Below are 26,219 nucleotides of genomic sequence, written 5' to 3' on the forward strand. Positions count from 1 at the left end.
CTCACCCGAGGCGACAGAATTCGGTTCACGTACGCGTCTCTCTTAGCAACACACACACACACACATGCCCTTTCTCTGACCCAACACACACGCACACACGTGAAGAGGCCTTTTGATGAACGACCTTCTGGACGCAGCGCATCCCACTTCGGAAGAGATAAGATTATCTTAGAAAACTCCCGAGCTCAGTCAAAGGAAGCTACAAGTGAATTTCATCTTTCTCCTCCCACACTTTTTCACAACATATGCTCTCATTGGCGGGCCGAGAAGGACCAATGAATGAGCGACAGCGATGGAGGCAGAGAGACGAAGAACCAATGAGAAGACACCGCCCTCTCTTCGCTGGACCAATCAGAACTTGTCTTGATGACTATTTAAACCGCCGCGCCCTGTGCTAAGGCGCCTCTCTCTGGTCTGAATACAAGAGGTACCAGGCGGAGGGGTCCATGCATGATGTCTACTTGTATCCTGATTTCTGAATAAAACGCTTATAGATGTAAAGTAGAAGTCTACCGATGTTTCTTTCAGTCAGTGCCGTCCGGCGTGGGTTTGTTCCTGTCCTCAACATCAACAAACATACAATGTATTAATTATTATTTCAATATGTCATGTTATTTATTGATCTTTTAGTTGTTTCCTCCGTGCCTCCATACTTTACTAATCAATCTGACCTTCTCAATGAAGTGACCCTGGAAAGTGACGTCTTGGCTCGTCTGGTGAGGAAGCGACATGGGGACGATGTTGCCCAATCTCTGCGTCTCGTGGATGACGGCGTCGGTGTAAGGCAGGTTCTTCCTGTCCTCCATCTTTGACTGGCGCCCTCCGATCACCCTGCTCAGCTCCTCCTGGACCCGGTCTGGAAGATAAAGACGTTTTAGGAATATTCTGTAATGCCCTGTTCTGTGTCTCCACTGTTTCTTCTCTGTGTTTCCTGACTCCTTGATTGTTTCATTCCCTTCACCTGCCCTTAGCCACTCATGTCTCCTTGATTGTTTCATTCCCTTCACCTGCTCTTGTCCCTCGCCACCCATGACATATTCATCTCGTGTTGGTTTGTTGTTGTATGCAAAGTGTGGGGAACTTTATACCTTCTTACCCTGTATTTTTGGATACTTGGCCATGAACAGAAGTCCCCATCTCAGTGTGGTTGACGTTGTCTCAGTGCCAGCGGCAAAGAGATTCAGAACCGTCGCCAACAGGTTTTCTTGATGGAAGTGACTGTTGGTATTCCCAGATTCCTGCAGGTAGGAAGTTATTCAAACAAATCTGATAGAAAGCTTAGCATTCTGCTAACCACCACAGGCTAAACAGATTAGAGAGATGGTCATGAATATCGCTAACAGATGAAAAGATGGCCATCTGTAGGGCTCTCGCATCAACGCATGGCGGAGTTAGCGTGCTAACTAGCAGACTATTTAGGTAGTTTACTAATTCCACCATGCAACAGAAAATGATTCAGACTAATCGGTGGTCACTTATCAAAAATGTCTAGATAAAACATTAAATTGTTGAATTTGTTAAATTGTTAAATTGTACTGATTTTGCGAATTAGCTCAAAATTAGTCCACCAACGGCCCGAAAACTACTTTTCCGGAAGGGGAGGAGGCGGAAGCTCCCGAGACGAGTTGGCTAACTATCCAGCCGTCCTTTCCGAGGTCCTCTAGCCTGAAGATAATATGGTCCCGTTGGTTAATGTTTAAGTACAACTTGTGATGCCTGAGAATAAGTGACTGTTCATGTTGAGTACAACTTGTTTTCTTCAGCCATCATAAACGAGGCAATAAAACCTTGCAGTCTGTTTTTATCTACGATGACCTTCTTTAGGCATCACATCTAAAACTGTCCACTACATGTAAACTTTTTGTAAGTCGCTTTGGATGAAAGCGTCAGCCAAATGATATGTAATGTAAACGTGTCAATCAAAAATGTACTCTTTACTTTTGTTCAAACAACCTAAATATTAAGAGCAATTGGCATTTTGGCAATTTTGACAGGTGATGGTATGTTTCTCTAACCTCCAGAGTTTGCTGCCGGGCGAGAAACGAGTCCACGAAGCCTCGGCACATCTGTGGGTTGAGGGTCTCCTTCAAACCACTGAACAACCGTAAGTTCTGCTTCTTGTTGGCCATAAACGACGTATGCAATTCCTTCCTGTTGGGGATCCATTTACCGAGCCACGGGAACAGGTTGTACCACTGTTGACGACATTATTATACGTATAAACAGTATGTCATACTATTTCTTCAGTTTAGCTCAGCTGTAATAATTATATAAATTCAATACCTGTATTGACGGGGAGCCCACAAGTTGAATATTTTTGTTGGTTCGATCCACCAGGGACGTGAACTCTGGGTCATTGTATTCAAATCTGCTTCCGTAAATAATGGAGCAGATTATATTGGAGACTGCGCAGTTCATTGGTTTTGTCAAATCAAAAGCTTCTCCTGCAACAAAGGAAACAGGGGGGGGGGAGATCAACATCACGAGGATCGACACCTTGTCTCTTGTCATGCTGTTAGTTGCAATAAGACCTTCACCTTTATATTTCTTAAACACTTCGATGAGCTGCTCACACTCATCAATGATCTTGTCCTCGCTCGCCTTCTTGCCCATCCCAAAGTCTCTCAGGTTGGTCAAAGCAAAGCGACGCATCTCTTTCCACGAGTCCCCGTTGGACCATAAAACCCCTGTGAGAGAAAAAGGGGTTTCAGGCAAATATGTTAACACATTAGTGCATTGTGGGCAGAAAGGCTGTAAAAGTGTTTTGGAAAAGGTTCTCTCCACCATGTCCTTCGTTGTAGTCATCTATGATTTTAAATGCGAATCTTTCCCCGAACTCATCAGCACGATTAACCAGCGCCTCCTTCACCGTCTTGTATCCAGCCAGGACGACCACTTTTTTGGGTCCCATGTAGACGGTGAACACCGATCCATATGTCTTGGAAAGCTAAGAACAGCGGCAGCATAATGTCATGACATTTTATAATATACACTACCGTTCAAAAGTTTGGGGTCACTTAGAAATGTTAATATTTTTCAAAGAAAAGCTCTGTTTTTACCATGAAGATAACATTAAATGAATCCTAACTCTCTACATAGTTAATGTGTCGATGACTATTCTCTGGTGTGTAATGAAGTCTCTACAGAGGTGTGTAGAGGCCCATCTCCAGTGTTCTAATGGTACATTGTGTTATCGCCTTAGAAGACTAACGGAGGGGTAGAAAACCCTTTATATGTGAGCGCAGCTGAAAACAGTTATGCTGCTGAGAGAAACTATAAAACTGGCCTTCCTTTGAGCCACAAGAAGAACTACATTAATATTTCAAATAAAGATCATTATCTATAACCTCATCAATGTCTTGTCTATATGTTCTGTTCATTTTGCAATTCATCTGATAAATAAAAGTGTGATTTTTCATAGAAAACACCAAATTATCTGGGTGACCCCAAACTTTTGAACGGTAGTTTAAGACACCCACATGAGACATAAAATGACACGAGAGAGGGGACCAAGAGCCAGAAGCAACGAGCCGCCTCACCTTCACTAGGGTGTCGTAAGGCCTCTTGAGGTCCAGCTGCAGCAGGTTCCCCAGGAGGGGAAGTGGTCTTGGTCCCGGAGGTCCCTTCCTGTCCTTCTGGGAGCTGAAGCTGGAGGATGAGACGAGGTAGACGATGAACAGGACCACCAGAGCCCCCCACAGGGAGACAGAGCTGGAGGTCTGGAGAATCAGATCTAAAATCTCCATGACTTTACAAGAAAATGCGTCCTCGCCAGAGTTCTGACAGAATCAGGTTCCCGTCTTGCTGCCTTTGGCTCCGTGAGATTCCTGAAACAGTCCTGCCTAGGGGTGGAGCTATTATGGAAAGTCGCCCCTCCCACCCGGAACCAAACAATTACTCAACCACTGTCGTTATCAGTAACTCTCAGAAAAAATTGCTGTGTTTGTTGTTTCAGAATCAGAATCAGAATCAGAAACAGTTTTATTACCAGGAATGTTTTCACAAACAAACGAGGAATTTTTTTTGGTGGAAGGTGCAACATTTGGACATGACAAACAAACAACAATCAACACGACAGAAAGACAACAAATAATGTGAAGTGTTTGGGTGTGTGCTTCAAGTGGTGTGTTTTAGTTAAAGTGCATGTTAAAGTGACGTGTGTGGAGGAGGGAAGAAGAAGGAGGAGGGAGGAGGAGTGAGGAGGAGGAAGAGGAAGGAGCGGGAAGAAGGAGGAGAGAGGAAGGTGGAAGAAGAGGTGGTAGTCCTGGGGGTGACAGTCAGTCCCGGGTTCCATTGATGAGCCCGACCGCCGTCGGGAAAAAGCTTTTGGTGTGGCGGGTGGTCTTGGTCATGATGGACCGCAGCCTCCTCCCCGAGGGGAGGGACTCGAACAGGGAGTGTCCAGGGTGGGAGGGGTCAGCGACAATCTTTTCGGCCCGCTTCAGTGACCTGGAAGTGAACAGGACCTGGAGGGAAGGCAGATTGCAACCGATAACCCTCTCGGCCGAGCGGATGATGCTCTGCAGCCTGCGCTTGTCTTTGGCTGTGGCTGCAGGGTGCCAGACGGTGATGGAGGAGCAGATGATGGACTCAATGATGGCCGTGTAGAATTGTACCATCATTCTCCCTGGCAGGTTGAATTTCCTCAGCTGCCTCAGGAAGAACATCCTCTGCTGGGCCTTCTTGGTGATGGAGCGGATGTTCAGCTCCCACTTGAGGTCCTGGGAGATGATGGAGCCCAGGAAGCGGTAGGACTCCACAGCGTCGACGGGAGTCACACAGGATGAGAGGGCGGGTGGGGCTGCATTCCTCCTGAAATCCACAACCATCTCCACTGTCTTTAGAGCGTTGAGCTCCAGGTTGTTCTGGCTGCACCAGGTCACCAGGTGGTCAGTCTCCCACCTGTAGGCGGTCTCGTCCCCACCAGAGATGAGTCCAATGAGGGTGGTGTCATCCGCGAACTTTAGGAGCTTGACGGACTGGTGACTGGAGGTGCAGCTGTTGGTGTACAGGGAGAACAGCAGAGGGGAGAGAACACAGCCTTGGGGGGAACCTGGTGGTCCGGGAGCCTGAGACGTGTTTCCCCAGCCTCACGTGCTGCTTCCTGTCGGTCAGGAAGTCTGTGATCCACCTGCAGGTGGAGTCGGGCACGTGCAGCTGGGAGAGCTTGTCCTGCAGCAGGGACGGGATGATTGTATTGAAAGCAGAGCTGAAGTCCACAAACAGGATCCTGGCGTAGGTTCCTCGGGAGTCCAGATGCTGGAGGATGTAGTGAAGGGCCATGTTGACTGTGTCGTCTGCAGACCTGTTGGCTCTGTAGGCGAACTGCAGGGGGTCCAGGAGTGGGTCGGTGATGGTCTTGAGGTGTGACAGGACCAAGCGTTCAAAGGACTTCATGACCACAGAGGTCAGGGCGACGGGCCTGTAGTCATTGAGTCCTGTGATCTTGGGTTTTTGGGACGGGATGATGGTGGAGGCCTTGAAGCAGGCTGGAACGTGGCATGTCTCCAGGGAGGTGTTGAAGATGTCGGTGAACACGGAGACAGCTGGTCAGCACAGTGCTTCAGGGTGGAGGGGAGACGGAGTCCGGGCCCGCTGCTTTGCGGGGGTTCTGCTTTTTGAACAGCCTGTTGACGTCTCTCTCCAGGATGACGAGGGTCGTCGCTGAGTTGATGGAGGGTGCTCCAGAGGTGTGAGCCCCTGATGGGCTGGGGGAGGGTGGGCTGATGGTCTGTGGCTTGTTGATGGGGCTGTGGGGGATGGTCTCAGGACTGCTCCATTGTCTTTCAAAGCGGCAGTAGAACTCATTTAGCTCGTCTGCCAGAAGCACATTGTTCATGGAGGATGTAGTGTTTAATGTTGGGTGTTATCTTGAAAGTCGTATCTTTGAGTTTCCCCAAGTCTGTTCAGAGGTTGAACCGTTAAAGTTTCACTGGACACGATCCGGTCTGTTGGTTCTGTTGAATATTGGAACAGATTGCTGTGGATGGACACGGCGAGGGTTTCAACAACAAAAAACAGTCAAGAATCCTTATTAAATTGTAAAATGAATCTTTCTGGTTTTGCTGCTGCAGAACATTAACTGGTGGGTTTTAAAGTTGCACATTGTTAACGATCCGATTGGCAGCTCTGGATGGGGGTGCTAGTGACTATTTTTTTGCTCAATCCCAATGCGCAGCGGAACAATCGATCGGCGTATTGAGCACCCCTGCATTCAAGCATTAAATAGCCGAGAGGTTTTTTCAGCGTGAGGAATTAGATGTGTGGCGGGAGTGCGTGAGATAAGATAAATGAGTCTCACGCTCAATGCGTGAGACTTGAGAGCCCTGTATTCACGCCCTCTTCGTCTCAGCGGCGACATTCCCACCAACTACCGGGACACCGGTAACCCGCCGACCTTCTCCCTCTCTCACCCAGCTAACCCCTCTACCTTTACTTACACCTCGACCTCGACCCTTCCCTCTTTTCTTTCTTTTTCAAGAGGCTTTGTCTCAGCGCCGACATTCCCACCAGCTACCGACACTGGCGGGACACTGCAACCCGCCCGCCTCACCCGACCTTCTGCCATCTAACCCCTCTACCTCCCTTACCTCTTACCCCTCGACCCCATCCCTACATCCCTCACCCCCACATCCCTTCCCCTCGACCCCTTTTCTCTTTCGCTAGAAGAGGCTTCGTCTCAGCGCCCACATACGGCGCTTTCCAACCGGTCGAGATCCAGCCGCTCGAGCGGGCCGTGATCGACCTCCACGCCGACGCTCCGCCGAGCGTTACTTCCCACGCCCCGGGCGGACAGTACGTAAGCCGAAAGACGCACTCGCCCAGCGTAACATTCCATGTAACAAACCTGACAGGAAAACCAGACTATCAACGCCTGACGGACCGCCGGCGGAACACCACGGCACTTTCGGGTTTCCGGCGTTGCAACCGCAGCAACGCCAAGGACGTCACGACTTCACTGTTAACCCCATCACATGCTTCCTTCCGCCTTCCCCTCCCCTCCCTCATACCCCCCAAAAATGTAGTAATGATAACCATAATACCCTGCATGCAACCCTTCCTTCCACAGGTAGAGACACGTCGCGCATCGGACTAGCACAATCCTAAACTACTGGCCTGAAACAAACGGTCCTCCTCAACCCGACACGGACGAGCAGCTGCGTTCTGAAGCCACGCAGTCTCCTCCTTCTTACCACGCTTCGTCGCCAGCATCATCGGCTGCTTCGGCCATCCACGATCCCCGCGCCACAATTCATCCCGCCGGAGCTCCCGACTTGCGCCCGCCACGCCTCTCGCCACCTCATCTCCCCATTCCGACGGCGTCTACAAATCCCTCTACGAGAGCGCACAGTCCCCCAACCGAAGACCGCAACCATCGAACCCAAAATCATCAGTCTAAGGTAAAAACAAAACTTTCCAATGTGTTTACGGACCGGCAAAGCCAACTCTCGATCTCCAGCGGAGCACTTCCGGGTATCCCTCCGCCGCGTCAGTCGCAGCTGCGATGACGTCACGACGCATCAGGGCGGAGAAACCCAGCCATCTTCACCAGGTCGTATCCCAGCCATCCTCTCCAGGTCGTATCCCAGCCATCCTCTCCAGGTCGTATCCCAGCCATCTTCACCAGGTCGTATCCCAGCCATCTTCACCAGGTCGTATCCCAGCCATTCTCACCAGGTCGTATCCCAGCCATCTTCACCAGGTCGTATCCCAGCCATTCTCACCAGGTCGTATCCCAGCCATCTTCACCAGGTCGTATCCCAGCCATCCTCTCCAGGTTGTATCCCACCCCATTTCAAGCTGCCTCTGTACCAGAGACATTTCACCTAGCAATTTCTTGGCCAAACTTCACCGCCAACACATCCACACTGATCCCGTCACCACCAATGCCGACGCAGCCCTCGCAACCATTAATAATAATAATATCACATTTCATTTGGAGGCGCCTTTCAAGTCACCCAAGGTCACCTTACAATACAATAATACAGAATAAAAGATAAAAGCAGATCGAAACAAAATTAAAACAGAACATAAAAACAAGTCCAACAGCGGAGGAAGCGCAGCAGCAACTTGCCAGCGGACCTTCCTCCTCAGGAAAAAATTATATCTTACTTCCATGCCTTTCACGTTTACGTTCACCGAATTGACGAGACGCTTTACTCTGGATATGTCTCCGTTACGACAGGCCTCGAACAGCTCCCTGAACGCCCCGCCGATGCCGCTGCTCCCGTCCGCTCCCGAACCAGGCTTGAGACGCCGCAGCTGCCGCCGCCACCAGAGGAGGAGGTCGTCGTAGTGAAGTTCGCGCTGATCGCGAGGACCATGGCGGACAGGTCCGGGGAGGCTTCGGCCACCTCGATTCGCCCCCCCCTCCCCCCCCCGCTGCATTCCCCCCTCACTCTCTGGAGGTACGGGGGCCGAGGTCAGCACAGCCATCGGTGGAGACGCCAGAGGAGCTCCCGAAATAGAGTCGTTCCTCGTCGGAGACCGCAAGGCACTTTGCGTTGTTGCTCCTACAGCCGGTCAGACATGGCCGCCCACTGCTCGGGCCCCTCTCGCTCCAAATGTTCCACCTTTCAGCACGCCGGAGCCACTCCGAGGCATACACGAAAGGTCCAGCACCGTTGCAATCTATTCAGACAAAGCTTTGACATAACGTCCGAGCCTTCCATCCAAGGCTTCAAAACTTGACCAGTGACTCACTTTCGGTTCCTCGTGCAGGAAGACCAACTCAAACGCACCAGCCTCCGACTCCCAACCGGACAACCATCGCGGCTCCTCTACCTTCATGCCTCGACCACCACCCCTTACCCTCCATCTCCTCCATCTTTCGACCCCGTCTCTTAATGTCTCGATCCCTCTGCCCTTCATCCCTTCACCCCGACCCTAATCCCTACATCCCTTCCCCCTCGACCCTCTTTCTGTCCTTGTTGCTTCCCCGTTTCCTTATACCGCGGTTACATCCGAACCCTGATCCCACTGGTCATCCTCTCCCAGTCGTACTCAAAATCGCGAATAACTTCCTCCTTCCTCGCACCCCTCACTCTCTGGAGGTACGGGGGCCGAGGTCGGCACAGCCATCGGCGGATACGCCAGAGGAGCGCCCGAAATAGAGTTGTTTCTCGGCGGAGACCGTGAGGCGCATTGCGTGGTTGCTGCTCCTGCAGCCGGTCAGACATGGCCGCCCACCGCTCGGGCCTCCTCTCTCGCTCCAATGTTCCACCTGTCGGCACGCCGGAGCCATTCCGAGGCATACACGAACGGTCCAGCACCGTTGCAATCTATTCAGAAATAGCGTCGACATAACATCCGAGCCTTCCGTCCAAGGGGTCAAAACCTGACCACTGACTAACTTTCGGTTCCTCGTGCAGGAAGACCAACTCGTACGCACCAGCCTCCGACTCCCGACCAGACAGCCATCGCGGCTCTTCTACCATCATGCCTCGACCACCATCCATTCACCCCTACCCGAATCTCTACATCCCTTCCCCCTCGACCCTAATCCTCACATCCTCTCATCCCTTTACCCCCCCTAATCCCCACATCCTTTTCAACCCTTCACCCTCTATCCTTCCATCACACCACCCGCACCCCATATCCCACCTGCATAAACTAATGTACACTACTAACCTCTCCTGATCCGGTCCTCGTTGCTTCGTTCGTTTCACAGGTTTTCCTCGGACTGCGGTTGCATCCGAACCCTGACCCCACCGGTCATCCTCTCCCGGTCGTACTCAAATCGCGAGTAACTTCCTCCTTCCTCGCACCCCCTCCCTTCCTATCCCAGTTGAATGGCGAGGATAACGTCTTCCTTCCTCAACCCTCACACCGACTACTAACCTCGCTCGATTCTGTCTTCGTACTTTCTCGCTCCACAGGTTTCATGGATCGCAAATACACCCGCTACCTACACTCCAGCCTTATCGCTTTCATAATTGCACCCTACTAACCGTGCTTGAACCTGTCGCCTGTTCGCCACACAGGTCTTCAAGGATCCTGCTCACACCCGTACCGCGATCCTGCCATCCACCACCACCTTCACAAGCCGTCGAATCGCTACTACAAAGGCCCCTACCTTTCCTCACCCCACTACCATTATTCTACCATCCGACCCTGCGCTATCAGTAGTCTTATCGTCATCATTTTCTGACTGTCCCAATAACAGGAATGTTTCATCATACGCATCTAACGCATAGTAACCTTGTCGCGTCGTAGAAAGAGATATCCACTCTGTTGGGGCTCTGCATCAGCCTCAACCCACTAACACATAGCCACGCAGCAGCAGGCCCCATAAAGACGAACCAACTGCACACGCAACAGTCTGCCTCCCACTTCAGTTCCCTACACAGCCACACTCGCAGCTCAGGCTAGTGCTTTCTCTGCACAGCCAAGTATTACATTCGATAGTCTCCCTGGCTTCCGGCCTCCCGCATCCTCCAGTTTACCACCTCGAACTTCGACCACGCCCGACATCTCCGTCCCGCCGACACAGCATCCATAACCCTAAACTCTGCAAGAGCAACAACTTTGTCTGCCTCAACTCACCTTCGCCTTTCGACTAGACTCATGGCGTCATGACCCTAACCACGCCTACTCAAACGCTCGTCGCCAGCCAAACCTCTAAGCAACCACAGCTTTAGACACTTGGCCATGGTCCTCCCTCACTGTCCTCTCCGATACCCGCTCCTACCTAACACTTGTAACGGGCATGCACGCTTTTCATTAAGCCATCTTTTGGGGACTCTGCACAGCCAGAGCTTCAGAAGAGACAACCCCCACCCACGAGTCTCCACCCCCGCCGTTCCCTCTAACCACCAGACGTCAGCAGTCTCCAAGAGCACCCCTCCAACCCGCTCTTCATGACCCTTCTCGTTCCAGACATAATCAACCCTCCATTCATTTATTTCACAATAAACTAACTGTAAACATGTATCACTGCTGGCGTGGTTTTCCTTAGTGAACTAGTTACACACACACACACACACACACACACACGTTCACTGTCCTCTGCCTGCTTAAGCCCATGCCATTTTCCTAAAGGGACATAATAACATTATTACACAACCTGCCGTATCATATGATACTACCATTTTGGGAACATTTACACACACCGAATACATTCAAAAAATATGTTATTATGCACATATGTGATAATTTATGTACAGAAATGATTTGGTCATACATTTTTGTAATTCATAGTCATTCCCAACAGCCATAACAGACACAAAAATTCAATGCATCACATTATGTGGTTCAGATACAGCTGCCTGTGATTATACACTTGGCCAGTAGGTGGTTTCGTGAGCACATGAAGCTTCGACAAATGAACCCTTTCTCGAACCAATTGGCTGAAGTGGTTCGATGCCTCATGAGGCTTCATCTCACCATCACTACTTTATATACTATATGATTAGATTATATACTTGTAGCAGGTCTCGCGCCGCTACCCGTGGGCTTCCCCCAAATGCTCCAAGGATTACCAGACAACAGCGAGGTTCCGTTGGATAACATGGTTTATTTTACACGCACAGCAGACCGAACGACGGTCTGCTCACTCTTCTCTCAACCTCCAGCTCTGCTGCCCTTTTATATCAGCAGCATCGGCTGCTGACTAATTGTCAATCAGTCAGAGCAGCTGACTGATTGATAATCAGCCAGCAGCCGAGGCCAGATTGGAGACAGCTGCCACAATACGACTTAATAAAACATCATAATTCATAAATTGCTTTAGATTTTCTACCAAGAATCTGGATGTGCAAAGCAGCCAAACTAGTTATTGGTAGTAAAGTTAAAAGAACAATATTCCCATGAATCCGGTAATACTTAAGTAAAGTACAAGTACCCTAAAATTGTACGGTGCAGTACATCTCTAGCCTAAATGCACTGGCTAAGTAAATAAGCAAGTAAGTAAGTAAATATGTAAGCGATTAAGTAAGTAAATAAGTAAGCAAGTAAATAAGCAAGTAAGTAAGTAAATAAGTAAGCAAGTAAATAAGCAAGTAAGTAAGTAAATAAAGAAGCAACTAAGTAAGTAAGTAAGCAGGAATAAAAAAGAAAATAAAAAAGTAAGAGCTACAGTTATGACAGGATCCACTCTGACCTTCTTCATAAAGCAATCTCAGATCTTCCTTTAATGAGATATTGTATATGCTGAAAATATAATAAACTTTACTGGATAAAAAGTGATAGCTCAGCTCGTAGATTTAACATCCCGTGGTAAAGATTTGCGTTATAAAATGTTGTATATCAGTTAGTTAACCTTGTTCCTACATGAGGTCTAATGCGTCATTCTTTGGAAAGCTTTTATGAAAATTGGAAATGAACTCTGCTGTCCAGGCGATCACAGATGTTTTTTGTACAACTCGTTTAAAAGTTAAAAGGTATTAATGCCTTTTCTTGGTGGCTAGGATTTGGAAAGACCGCATCTGGTTTCATTTGGGTGTTTTACATTTAATGCAAAACACACATTCTTTTTTCTTCTTTTTAAATGCTTATGAGGAAAACTGTCATTATATCACAAAGAAATAGTTGCGTGTCATCAGCATAGCGGCGGCGTGCGGTTAACCGTCTGATCTGCAGCTGTAGCTCGAGTTATCTCAAAAGTCTTATTTATGACTCAGGATCAGAAGGAGAGAGAGAGACTCACTTATAGACTAGATTACTGCAACTCCTTATTATCAGGCTGCTCTATAAGTCTCTTAGGTCAACTCCTTATTATCAGGCTGCTCTATAAGTCTCTTAGGTCAACTCCTTATTATCAGGCTGCTCTAATAAGTCTCTTAGGTCAACTCCTTATTATCAGGCTGCTCTATAAGTCTCTTAGGTCAACTCCTTATTATCAGGCTGCTCTATAAGTCTCTTAGGTCTACTCCTTATTATCAGGCTGCTCTAATAAGTCTCTTAGGTCAACTCCTTATTATCAGGCTGCTCTATAAGTCTCTTAGGTCAACTCCTTATTATCAGGCTGCTCTATAAGTCTCTTCAGTCAACTCCTTATTAGCAGGCTGCTCTATAAGTCTCTTAGGTCAAATCCTTATTATCAGGCTGCTCTAATAAGTCTCTTCAGTCAACTCCTTATTAGCAGGCTGCTCTATAAGTCTCTGAGGTCCCTCCAGTTGATCCAGATTGCTTCAGCTCATGTTCTCACTCAAACTAAGAAAAGAGATCACATCACTCCTGCACTAGCTGCTCTGCACTGGCTCCCAGTAAAATCAAGACTCACATTAAAAATGATTCTCCTCACCTACAAAGCCTTGATTGGTGATGCTCCATCATATCTTAAGGAGCTTGTAGTACCATATTGCCCCACTAGTGAGCTGCGCTCACTAAATGTGGGGCGACTTGTAGTTCCTAGAGTCTTAAAAAGTAGAATGGGAGCCAGAGCCTTCAGGTATCAAGCTCCTTTTTTATGGAACAAGCTTCACCTTCAGTCCAGGAGGCAGACACAGTCACCTCATGTAGACTTAAGACCTTCCTCTTTGACAGAGCTTATAGTTAGGGCTGAATCAGGTTCACCTGGTCCAGCCCCTAGAGATGTTGCTATAGGCTTATAGGCTGCTGGGGGATGTTTAGGATGCACTGAGCACCTATCTCCTCTTCTCTATCTACTTATGGATGCATTTCCATCTCTCCATCACACATTATTAACTCTGTTTCCTCCCCGGAGTCCTTTTGACTTCACGTCTCATGGGGTCCATTGGACCTGGCTGGGTCTGATACCATTGCCCTGTTGAGACTCCGCCCACTCCTCCTCTCTACCTCCATCTGCCTGATGGATCATGGAGGTCTGGATCGTGGTCCATGCCTACTACCAACTATTCATACACTCTGTCATACTCATTGAATGTGTTGTAACTCTGTAATGGTTCCTTCTGTCCACATGACATCTGTTGCACCTGTCCATCCTGGAGAGGGATCCTCCTCTTCATTGTCGCGCAAGTGAGACCAGAGAGACTATGTGTAAGGAAAACATGACTTTTATTTCATTTGTAATGTGTAAGTTCAGAACATGGCAGCTTCTTTGGTCATTTTTTTTATTTTTGTGCTGGTTTATAGCACCAAGCTATTGTTAGGCCTCTGCTCCGAAAATTGCATAACTAAACTAAAAAGGCTGTATCTGTGCAACCACTAGGGCTATTTTAATCATTTTTACATTTTTACAATTAAAAGAAAGAATATTTTGTTCAGATGTGTAAATATCAGTCTATATGTTACTGTTTAAGAGTAAATGAAGATGGCAGACAGCAAAAATATTAAAATGTCAGGTCTGAATTGAAAAAAAGCACTTCCAGGATGACTATCTTTTTGAAATGAGGCATTTGAAAGGTTTAAAACTCGCACAAGCCAAATACAAATGTGTGAACATTCTCTCTGCAAAGTTTGACTTTGAAAAAGTGAAGCAGAACAAAGTGAGAGGTTTTAGTCAAGAGAATTTAGACGAGGTCTCCAAAGTGGACATTTTGGATTAGAATTTTTTCATGTGCCAAACCATATATTTCACTTGTATGTTGCTCATTGTGTTCAATATATACAAATACAGCATTTTCCAACTTTTTTGTAAAAACAAAAAAAGATTGTTCAGAAAACTATATTTTCCCATTAAAAAAATGTATGCGTGGCTCAACTCAGCGGGGGATGGGTCGATTTCAGAAAACGACACCTCTTTGGAAACGTCAGAGCCAGTAGAATTGAGGTCTACCAACCAACACTAGATTGACATCACTGGGAGTCAATAGAATCCAGAAAGGCGTTGCGATTTGTGAAACGGAAAATGTAATAGGCTGAAATTAACTTCCCTACACCTGGTCACATGTTATCTCTGCATGTCCAGGAGGAGTTGAATGAGGCACAGGGTATAGGTACAACATCCATCAGTTTGGATTTACCAGAAAAAAATGCTTTGTGATTCATGTAATCAACAAAGGTAAAAAGAATATGCTGATTGTAAAAGGATAAATGATTCATGTTGCTGTGTTCTTTGGCTCATATCTCCCTGATGCTTTGGTGTCGAGGGATTTGGAAGACATGTGTGGAATCAGTGTGCGGAATGGTCATGCATTTTGGTACCAGGTTTTTTCTGATAGCACCCAGCTAAGGGTCGCTGCTTCCAGAAACATGCTGAGTGGGCCGAATTATGATAATAATATATTTATCATTCTGTGAGTTTTGTGTTTGAGTTTCTTTTTAATGGCTGAATGATTCTTGTAGCCCAGGCTCGGTTGTTTATTTTGATGTGCAACATTAATATATTATATGTATTTGCTTGTTTTTTTATAGCAATAAAGACCCCAGAACCCATAGGGGTCTACGGTTTCTAACCATTGGTCCGGAGTTACATCTCTTGAGTTGTATTTGTCCTCAACAACATACATGATGGACTCAAAATGACTTAAGTATAAATAAATAAATAAATGAATGCATGAATAAATACAAGAATAAATAAATAAATGCTTAAATAAATGTAGAAATAAATAAATAAATACAAGAATAAATGTATAAATACAGAAATAAATACAGAAATTAATAAATATAAGTTATAACTCAACAGGACATCATTAAATAAATGTATTTCTACATTTCTGTATTTCTTCATTTATTTATATCTCTATTTATGTGTCCACACGTATTTCTTCATTTATTTATGTGTGACATTTACGTGTCCGTATATTCAAATGAGCTGGGCGGTCCGAACCTCATTGTTGAACAGGATTGGTCAAGTCAGGAGCAAGACAGAAGCAATCGATCCCTAGCACTTGGATCTGTAGACGAACAGCGTTTATTATGCATTCTTGTCTGTACATTCTAAATACTACTGTTGTTGAGTCACGGAATGTAATTTAAGGATGTTTTCAGCCGAGAAGTTAGTAGTTTAAGCATCAAATCTGTGGTCGGTTTATCGAGATTCAGCCTAATAAGGATATGCGACGGAGATTTGAGGTCCTGCTCGGGACCTTTGAGCTCAGGCGCCGGGCGTCAGCGCTGTGTGGCCGCCGAGAGAAGCCTGATCTCGGCAGGACTTTTTGAAATGCTCCGCTGGCTCCGACGTCTCCTGTAGCGGCTAAACATGAGATATAATTAGGTTTTGGAGGATCTAAAGAGCACAACGAGTTTATTATTTCCTAAAAGATAACGTTACGTCAATTTGACTGAGGTTAAGATTCATAACTTCATATTGTAGCGACCCTGGGTCAGGAAGCTACGAGACGTTGTATAGTTATTACCGTTTATTCGTAGCCTACGCCAAACAACAGTGAACACCGCAACACATTCTACTCCACTGTAAAGTATTTTACAGTGAATAATTCGAGTAAATTCATGCGCAAGAACAGTTGATGTGGTGACGTCACAAGACCAGAAAGACCGTCCTGCGTCCTCGAGTCTGGATTCCAAGACCAGATTCCAAAGACCAGACTCCAAAAGAACACAAGTCTGTACTCAGTGTTCTTGGAATTGATAAACGGCTGAAGTCAAAAAGCTGTCTAGGCTAAGTTCTGTTAACGGTGAGCTGAGCGAGTCAACTTCAGCGTCATGTGCCAGGCAGAAATAGTAGAGCACAACACACCAGGTGCATCACACTCCTGTGACCAATCATGCTTTAGACAGAGGTTCGGACCGCCCAGCTCATTTGAATATACGGACACGTAAATGTCACACATAAATAAATGAAGAAATACGTGTGGACACATAAATAGAGAAATAAATAAATGAAGAAATACAGAAATGCAGAAATATATTTATTTAAAGATGTCCTGTTGATTTATAACATATTTATTCATTCCTGTATTTATTTATACATTTATTTAAGCATTTATTTATTTATTTATACATTTATTTATTCATTTATACATTTATTTAAGCATTTATTTATTTATTCTTGTATTTATTCATGCATTCATTTATTTATTTATTTATACTTAAGTCATTTTAAGTCCTCCATAGATGAGGAATAAGTCGGATAAACAAAGATTGTTGTGTCTTGCTTATCGAGACCAGAATGTTTTACAGGCAACCTGATTTCTGGATGTTAGAAAAGCAAAGCGTGTTGTTAGCGCTACATCTGAAATACGCTCATTTCCATCTGCACCACAACTTCAACCATATTTGTTCAGCTTCCATCCAACAATCCAACATTTTTTTGTATAACACTGTCCTCTACAAATAATCATGAAATTTGCAATTTTAAATAGCAATTGGTATTAAACACATGAACATTTTAAACTTCTGGGTGTTCATTGGACCAATCCGACAGGGCTGTACCGACATTCTGTACCGGCCCTTTAACGCTGCTCAAATTACAATCTGCACTATACAACAAAAGCTGCATAGCCTCAAACACAGGAGACAGCGCACAGCATGTGGGCCGCCGGGCTGAGGGTGAAGCCCACGCCGGGAGTCAGATCCAGTTCGTCCTCCGAGACTCCGGACGGAGGAGTGAAACGAAAGTGTTGCAGGAGGCTGACGAAGAAGATGAAGAGCTCCATCCTGGCCAGACTCTCGCCGACACAAACCCTCCGCCCTGTGAGAGAAAGAGAGAGAGAGAGAACTGACCTCTGCAAGTGAACTAATAATTAACAATAAGTCGGCTCACAAACCTGCAGAAAAAGGCATGAAGGCGTCTCGCTTGATGAACTTCCCGTCTTTGTCCAGGAAGTGAGCGGGATGAAAGCTGTGAGGCTCCTCCCACTCACTCTCATCATGCAGGACGGATGACAAGAGAGGAACCACTTTGGTCCCCTGGAGACCAGAATGAATCATTTATTCATATTCATCAAAAAATAAATTAATTGTCACGTTCTGTTTCTAGCATATTTTTTGTAAAATCGGTATGCAGGAGCAAACAGGATCTCTTTAAAATAAAAGGAAGGAATAAAATAAAAGCTGAAAATTAAAGGAGAATAAGAAGAAAACATTATCATTAATAAAAAATAAAAAGAAGCCCAGAAATAAATTGTCAGGTTCTGGTCGTCTCAGGATCTACAAGGTTCATTATTCGCTTAAAGCTTCGCTGTGGTCGTAATGCGACACAGTGGTAACTGATAAATGTTTAATTTGATTAATCCTAAAGTTCCTAAAAGGTCGACTAAATTGTCTCTCCAAGTTTAGGGCTGAAGTTTAGGACGGAATGCAGATTTTTACATATATTTGATGTGTTCCATCAAAGTGCAGCTCCATAATTTAGCTTAAAAAACATGTTTGAATGTGCAGTCGCTCTTTAATGTGCCGTGAGCTCCAGTCTGACCTTCTCGATGAAGTGACCCTGGAAGGTGACGTCCTGGCTGGTCCTGTGCGCTACCATGGGGAGGATGCTGGCCAGCCTCTGCCTCGTGGATGACGGCGTCTGCGAAGGGCAAGTTCTTCCGGTCCTCGACCTGCACCTGGCGACTTCCTATCGTCCTGCTCAGCTCCTCCTGGACCTGGTCTGGGGCAGGAAAGGGCAGGAAAGGGGGACAGCATGACTGTATTACCTTCTCCAACTCTCTCTGCCAACCCCACACATATATACACTCCCTGCTTTCCCAGTGCCGGGTACCACCCCAGTCCAATGGTGGATACAGATACTGCCCCAGAACCCTGAAAGATCTTTGTGTTTTTAAATGTTGTCCAGATAATACCCAGACAATAAAGCCTCATGACTTTGGGAATTTTAGAAATCGCACAAACATTATTAACTGTGAAGACGAGTGTAACCGGCAAAAACGCCATAAAACCAACCTCCACCGCGATGAGGGACTGTAATCATCTGTAAACTCATATCTCATGTACTAGCTTCCTCTCTTTATACAAACCTTGTACAGAAAGAAGTCAAGTATTCATGAGAATAAAACAAAGGTTGAAATGTCCTGTAAACTATTTGATTTGTGTGTCGACTTTCAGACTTTGTGGCCGTGCAACATGTCTAACTCCCTCACTCTGTATCTTTGGATACTTGGCCATCAACAGAAGACCCCATCTGAGCGTCGTGGACGTGGTGTCGGTGCCGGCGGCAAACAGGTTCATGACCGTTATCATGAGGTTTTCATCATGGAAGTGGCTGTTGGTGTTCCCAGATTCCTGCAGAATAAGACATCCAATTTAAACGCCTTATTTTAGAGATTAAGTGAAATCGTATGGGGAAGGTTGACTCTAAAGATGTTGGATCATTTGATATGATGTCTATTCATAGATATAATAAATATACATCATATATATATATATATATATATATATACTATGTTAGCGAACCTCCATGTTTTGCTTTCGGACCAGAAAGGCGTCCACAAATCCTCGGCACTTCTGTGGGTTCAGAGTCTCTTTCAATTGTCCGAAAAGCTCAGAGTTCTGTTTCCTATTGAAGGTGAAGCTCTTGTGGATTTCTCTTCTGTTGAAAGTCCATTTGCAGATCCATGGGAACATGTTGTAAAGCTGTCAAAAAAACAAGAAATGATTTGATATGAAATGGCCAATGGAATAGTGACTGGCGTACCTGTATGGACGGAGAGCCCATGAGTTTAGTGTTTCTGGTCATTCTATCGACCAAAGATTTAAACTGCGGGTCGTCGTACTCAAATCTGCTGCCATAAACCATGGAGCAGATAATATTAGAGACCGCGTAGTTCATTGGGTTCGTCGTATCGAAAGCTTCTCCTGCAACAAGGGACAACAAGTCAAGGGTTTTATTTTGTTCAAAGTAGCTGATCCTTTCCACCCCAAGAGATTTACCTTTGAATGTCCTAAACACCTCAATAAGCTGCTCACATTCCTCTGTGATTTTGTCCTCGCACGCCTTCTTGCCCATCCCGAAGTCTCTCAGGTTGGTGAAGGCGAAGCGCCGCATCTCTTTCCACGAGTCGCCGTTCGCCGTAAAAATCCCTGAAACACGTTTTTTTTCTCTTCTCAGTTACAATAAACAATAAAACGTCTGCAGGGGAGGTCAGACGGAGCTGGTCATGTGACTTTACCGTGGCCCCGGTTGGTGTCGAGGAGTATTCGCACGGACTCCCTTTCACCAAACTGATCCGCGTTGGTGACCAGCGCCTCCTTCACCGTCTTGTATCCAGCCAGGACCACCACTTTTTGGGGTCCCATATAGATGGTGAACACCGATCCATATGTCTTGGAAAGCTAAGAACAGAGGCATTTAAAAAAATAGAAGAATAAAACAATCGAAGGAGAAGGTCGACAATGAGACAGAGACATGACTGTAACGTTATCTTTGCCATTAGATAAATACAGGAAATGTCCCTGGAAGAACATGTGGGAGACCCTGTTTAATTCAGCATATTTCTCAAAGGAATGATCACGTTCCTCATTGACGTTGCTCGGAAAGTGTAATAATTGACATTATTCATTTATCCATCAATCCGTATTGTTAATGAGCTCCGAAGTTCATTCAGTGAGTGACTTAGTGGAACTCGATGTTCCACTCGGTCGCTCAGATGGTCTTTCGTTCCAGTGGCATGTCACATTTTGTTTGTTATCTTCTGGGTTTGTTTGTTCCTTGTCCTGTGTTTCTTGTCTATTGTGTCCATTTTTTGTCTGTATATAATGGTAGCAAATGAGTTTCCCCACCGGGCATTAATAAAGTTTTCCAATCCAATCCAATCATTGTCGTCACAAAAGGTCTACGTCTTTTTGAAAAGTACTTTGTAGTTCATTTGCTCACCTTCAGTAGTGTGTTGTACGGTCTCTTGAGGTCCAGCTGCAGCAGGTTCCCCAGGAGGGGAAGTGGTCTTGGTCCCGGAGGTCCCTTCCTGTCCTTCTGGGAGCTGAAGCTGGAGGATGAGACGAGGTAGACGATGAACAGGACCACCAGAGCCCCCCACAGGGAGACAGAGCTGGAGGTCTGGAGAACCAGATCTAACATCTCCATGACTTTACAAGAAAATGCGTCCTCGCCAGAGTTCAGACAGAATCAGGTTCCCGTCCTGCTGCCTTTGGCTCTGTGAGATTCCTGAAACAGTCCTGCCTAGGGGTGGAGCTATTATGGAAAGTCGCCCCTCCCACCCGGAACCAAACAATTACTCAACCACTGTCGTTATCAGTAACTCTCATAAAAAAGTGCTGTGTTTGTTGTTTGAGTTTAATGTTGGGTGTTATCTTGAAAGTCGTATCTTTGAGTTTCCCCAAGTCTGTTCAAAGGTTGAACCGTTAAAGTTTCACTGGACACGATCCGGTCTGTTGGTTCTGTTGAATATTGGAACAGATTGCTGTGGATGGACACGGCGAGGGTTTCAACAACAAAAAACAGTCAAGAATCCTTATTAAATTGTAAAATGAATCTTTCTGGTTTTGCTGCTGCAGAACATTAACTGGTGGGTTTTAAAGTTGCACATTGTTAACGATCCGATTGGCGGCTCTGGATGTGAGACTGGACAAACACGTCCAATATACCATAGTGACATAGAGCCTCACCGGCGGGCTTCAGAGTACCATCTAGTGGGCCATGGAGGTACTGCCACATAGCTGGATTAGAATATTTAGATTATTCGTCCTGGTAAATAAAGACCGTCAAATTAAAATGCATAGTTCTTTTGATGTATGGCTGTTGGTTCTGTTTGAATAGCATTATCTCGACTTTGAACGTACAGCACCCCTGCCCCGGACTTCCCTTATTTGACTTTATATACTATATGATTAGATTATATACTTGTAGCAGGTCTCGCGCCGCTACCCGTGGGCTTCCCCCAAATGCTCCAAGGATTACCAGACAACAGCGAGGTTCCGTTGGATAACATGGTTTATTTTACACGCACAGCAGACCGCACGACGGTCTGCTCACTCTTCTCTCAACCTCCAGCTCTGCTGCCCTTTTATATCAGCAGCATCGGCTGCTGACTGATTGACAATCAGCCAGCAGCCGAGACCAGATTGGAGACAGCTGCCACAATACTACTTAATAAAACATCATAATTCATGAAATTAATTTAGATTTTCTACCAAGAATCTGGATGTGCAAAGCAGCCAAACTAGTTATTGGTATTAAAGTTAAAAGAACAATATTCCCATGAATCCGGTAATACTTAAAGGGTACCTGTAGTGCAAAACAGCAACGTGCTACATCCATTCGGCGCATCAAATAAATCATATTTACCCCGCTGCTATTGTCAACAAGTCACGCATAGCCCGAGGATTTACATTTATTTGTCAAAATTCCGAATCCGTGGGCGCAGCCATTTTGCTAGTTATTTACTCCAGCTCAAAGCTAACTATGACGTAGGAACGTTGAAAGGAATTCAGCCAATCCGGAGCCACTTCTACACGCGTTGCTTCTTGGGATAGATCGGTGGCCTCAAACCAGTTCACGTCTGGAGTTCACGCCAAGATGGCGCAGTGCAAGGCGTTCGGTTGTCTCAATAATAAACGGAGTCACAAGACTAAAAAGTTCTTTTGCGTGCCCAAACCTACTACAGAGGAAAAGAAGGTGCTCGCGAAGAAGTGGCTGCACAATTTAGGAACCGGGCATACTTTTAAAACATTTACATTCAGCAAAAACTCCGTGGTATGTGAAGATCACTTCGATCCAGATTGCTATGAGAGAAACATGCAGGCCGAATTGTTGGGATATCAGGGCCGGACCAGGTTGAAGCCCGATGCTGTACCAACAGTATTTGTTCATCGAAAAGCAGCAGCATCAGATAAAGGCCGCAATGTTCGTGTTGCGAACAGAGATAAACAAAAGGTAAGTCTGGCATAAATATTATTATGGGACCTGTGATATGTAATGTAAATTTACTTTAATTTGGATGACTAATTTATATTATAACTGACCACGTATCTGTGGTATAATTAGATCTTTATAGAGGAATGTCAATGTGCTTGGCCTATTAATAATAAACATAATTAATTTTATTTGTTAATTAAATTATTATATATAGATTATATACATATAGGCTATAACATCATATGTGGAAATAAGCCATCCTACCATAAGGTATACTTAACATAAAATAATAATAATTATTATAATGATAAATAATCCTAGAAAAATTAGGACTAGCATCAATGTTATCATGGTTTTAAAGGGTACCTGTAGCCCAAATCAACAACGTGCTACACCCATTAGGCTTATTTGTAGGTAAAATAAACCAAATTATGACATATATATGTTTGTTTGTAATTGGTCATTTTCTGGTTTACAGTCTCCATAACTATTAAAGTATGGGTAGAACCATTTATATTACCTACGATCCTCCCACTTTTAGACATTCACAATATACATTATTAATTGTCATTTATTTTCAGTTTCTTCATGAACTGTCAAAAGCCTCAGCAGCAAGTTCAGTAGCACCAGCACAAAGCCCTCCATCATCAGGTGATTGTGACTCTGAAGAACCAGTTCAGCTGGGACAGCCAGATCCTGTATATCCTGCCAATGTAAGTGACATTTTCATAAAGCTGCTTTTTCTGTTGTGGAAAACATATTAAAACTTAGTCACTTTATTATTAGACCTGAAAGATCCTGCAGTTTATAGAAATCAGACCAGTACCTATGTAATAAATGCAGAACAGAGACCTCTTTAATTTTAAGAATACAATATATTTGAAATTGTTCATGTTACTATATACACACTAAAGTATAGTATCTAGGCTGCTAAGGGAGCAGGCTTACTTGACACTAGGTAGAAGGTACTGGAGTCTGGACTCTGGAGGTACTAGAAGGTGCCAGTGAGTTTCCGGTGAGCTCTGCCTACACATATTGCCTTAGGTTTATCGTAGGTCACTGCAATTGTTTTTACAATTTGAATCAGTTCTATATGAATTAGCAACCTTGATTCCCGAAAACCCAAATCAGATAGCACAATTCTTTTATTTTAATTATCTGTACAATTCTTCTGTTTCAGGTGTGTCATCGTGAGGTCCAGACAGACCCAGTACAGATATTTCCTGCCGAATCATCAATATATGTCCTTGAACCAGGCACACACATTTTGCTGAGTAAGCAGGCCAGCTACCCTGCCGTAGATGATGACCACTGTTACAGTATGAAGCGGCCTGATGACATTTCAGCTGACGCTGTGGTTACCTCCACACCCGTGATAAATAATCCACCAAAGGATTTCTTGCATCCATGTAGCCCTGTGCCTTCATCATCAAAGGGTTTACAGCTTTGCTCCACGCAGTCAACTGACATACACATAGAAACTTCTTCGAGTCCAGTGATATGTATGTGGACACGGACAGTGCAGAGGAACCAACCAAGCTGGAAGAAAAGTTAGATGGTAGCTTTCTAAATGGTTCTGGCGATTCGAACGAGTCCAGCATGGATGACGACAATGGTGAATTCTGGACTCAAGTACAATGTAGAAAGTTTATAGTGTTTGAAGAGTCTATCGACAAACTTGTCAGCTTGACTGTTTGTTCACAATGTAAAAGCCCAGTCCACAAGACTCGTACAGTCATCTCTGGCACAAATATCCTCATATATATAGAATACTTGTGTAACCATAACGAGGTGACCTGGTCAGGCCAAGCATTCATTGGGAAGGGAAATGGCATAATTGCATCAGGTAATCTTTTGTTAAGTGCTACTACCCTCTACTCTGGGCTAACATACACCAGAGTAAAGAAGCTTGCAGATTTGATAAATGTTGCCTTCATCTCAGAGTCAACTTTCTATGGCTTTCAGAGAGATATTCTGTTACCAGTGATTAATGAGAGGTGGGTGGCAGAGAGGCAGAGATTGGTAGATGAGGCACAAGTTTCAAGTGAAAAGTTGACCCTAGGTGGAGATGGCAGATGTGATAGTCCTGGTTTCTGTGCTAAGTACTGCACATACTCCTTCATGGATTCGAAGACTGAAAAAATCTTAGATTTTGAGTTGGTTCAAGTGACACAAACAGGCACTTCTCAATCCATGGAGAAGTATGGTTTTTGTAAGGTCCTGGATAGACTTCTGGAGGAGGGTGTACCTGTTGGCACTGTGGCCACAGACAGGCATGTGGGAATAAGAGCAGTGATAAAGAAGGATTACAGTGGGAGGGGCATTGACCACCAGTTCGATGTATTCCACATTGTAAACAGTATTAGGAAGAAGTTGAAGGAACTTACAAAGAAAAAGAAACATGCAGACTTGGCCCCCTGGGTGAGGAGTATCCTAAATCATGTGTGGTTTAGCAGTAGAAATTGTGAAGGAAACCCTGATAAACTGGTAGAACTATTCACTAGTGTGATTTACCATGTAGCTGGCATACATAGATGGTCAGGGAGCACTTTTGTCAACCAGTGTCCACACAAACCATTGACAAAGGAAGAACAGCAAGAAAGACTGTGGCTGAAGGGTCCCTCTCTGTTGGCTTTGAAGGATATTGTGCTGGAGCCTAAGCTAGTCAGGGACATCCGGCAGCTTAGTTTGTTCTGCCATACAGGGAAACTGGAGACGTTTCATTCAAAACTCTTGGTATTTTGCCCCAAAAGACAAGAGTTTGATTTTCAGTGCATGTTAGGCAGGAACCAGTTGGCTGTGTTAGACCACAATGCCAATGTTGGGAGGGAGCAGGCAGTTGTGCTGGCAGAAAATTCAACATCAGCAAGCGTTGGGGAAAGTAGGTTCCGAATGGAGTACAAGAAGCATTCGGGGGCTTATCATGCAAGACCAACTTATGTTGCGACATCCCAGGATCACCTACAAGGTCTTGTGCAGAGGGCACTGGAAGTGAGGTCACGAAGAGTTGCTCTGCCACTAGCTCCCAAACCAGGTGCCAAAAACATCTCTATGAAACCAGCTCCTTCTAAACAGGAGCTCATTCATAAGCAAACATCCAGATTTTAATCTGATGTCGATACTCTGCCAGTTAGTTATTTGCTAGAATTTCCTCACTTTTGCAATAATTATATCTGAAATGACAACGATTTTGTTATAAGATTACATATTGAATATACATGGGGATTGTTTGGTTTACAGTGGAAGTGCAAACTATGAAAAAATAATTGTGTGATTATGGAAATAGCAATAAACAAGATGTGAGCTCTCATGTAGAAACAAAATTGAGGAAGCAATTAACTGTGTGATATTTGTTTACAAGTACAAGGTCATTGAGGGTGTCAAAAGACGTTACAATTGTAAATATATGTTCAAACATACATCCATGTGCAGCACCCAGAACTCCACCTTTGATCTGCCATGGTCCTCCTCAGCAATCCGAAAGGCCTGGTTATTCTTGGCATTCTTTATCAGTACAGACATTATTTCCCAGAAAATCCTGGGCCAAAATTGTATGGACTGTTTACCTAAAATTCATATG

General features: G+C 45.1%; 1 protein-coding gene, 1 long non-coding RNA gene and 1 pseudogene across 2 annotated transcripts in view; 1 reads left to right on the forward strand and 2 right to left on the reverse strand.

Annotated features, from left to right (window-relative positions):
• LOC130202165 (cytochrome P450 2K1-like) overlaps positions 1 to 3,776 on the reverse strand; it is a 9,732-nt gene extending 5,956 nt beyond the window's left edge. Inside the window, exons 1-7 of the mRNA XM_056427518.1 lie at positions 3,540 to 3,776; positions 2,785 to 2,947; positions 2,538 to 2,687; positions 2,284 to 2,444; positions 2,016 to 2,195; positions 1,097 to 1,238; positions 672 to 856 (exon numbers count right to left, since the gene is read on the reverse strand). Of these exons, the coding sequence (XP_056283493.1) occupies positions 672 to 856; positions 1,097 to 1,238; positions 2,016 to 2,195; positions 2,284 to 2,444; positions 2,538 to 2,687; positions 2,785 to 2,947; positions 3,540 to 3,746 (1,188 nt within the window). The 5' untranslated portion in view covers positions 3,747 to 3,776. The remainder of the gene's footprint in view (positions 1 to 671; positions 857 to 1,096; positions 1,239 to 2,015; positions 2,196 to 2,283; positions 2,445 to 2,537; positions 2,688 to 2,784; positions 2,948 to 3,539) is intronic.
• A 12,944-nt stretch (positions 3,777 to 16,720) lies between these two features.
• On the reverse strand, positions 16,721 to 20,912 carry LOC130202166 (cytochrome P450 2K1-like; annotated as a pseudogene).
• A 1,091-nt stretch (positions 20,913 to 22,003) lies between these two features.
• On the forward strand, positions 22,004 to 23,863 carry LOC130202222 (uncharacterized). Its single transcript, XR_008833314.1, has 3 exons — positions 22,004 to 22,657; positions 23,221 to 23,352; positions 23,820 to 23,863. It is a non-coding gene; the product is annotated as an uncharacterized LOC130202222 (long non-coding RNA).
• Positions 23,864 to 26,219: the final 2,356 nt, after the last annotated feature.

This window comes from Pseudoliparis swirei, chromosome 12 (genome assembly GCF_029220125.1).
Source record: "Pseudoliparis swirei isolate HS2019 ecotype Mariana Trench chromosome 12, NWPU_hadal_v1, whole genome shotgun sequence".
Classification (NCBI taxonomy): Eukaryota; Metazoa; Chordata; class Actinopteri; order Perciformes; family Liparidae; genus Pseudoliparis; species Pseudoliparis swirei.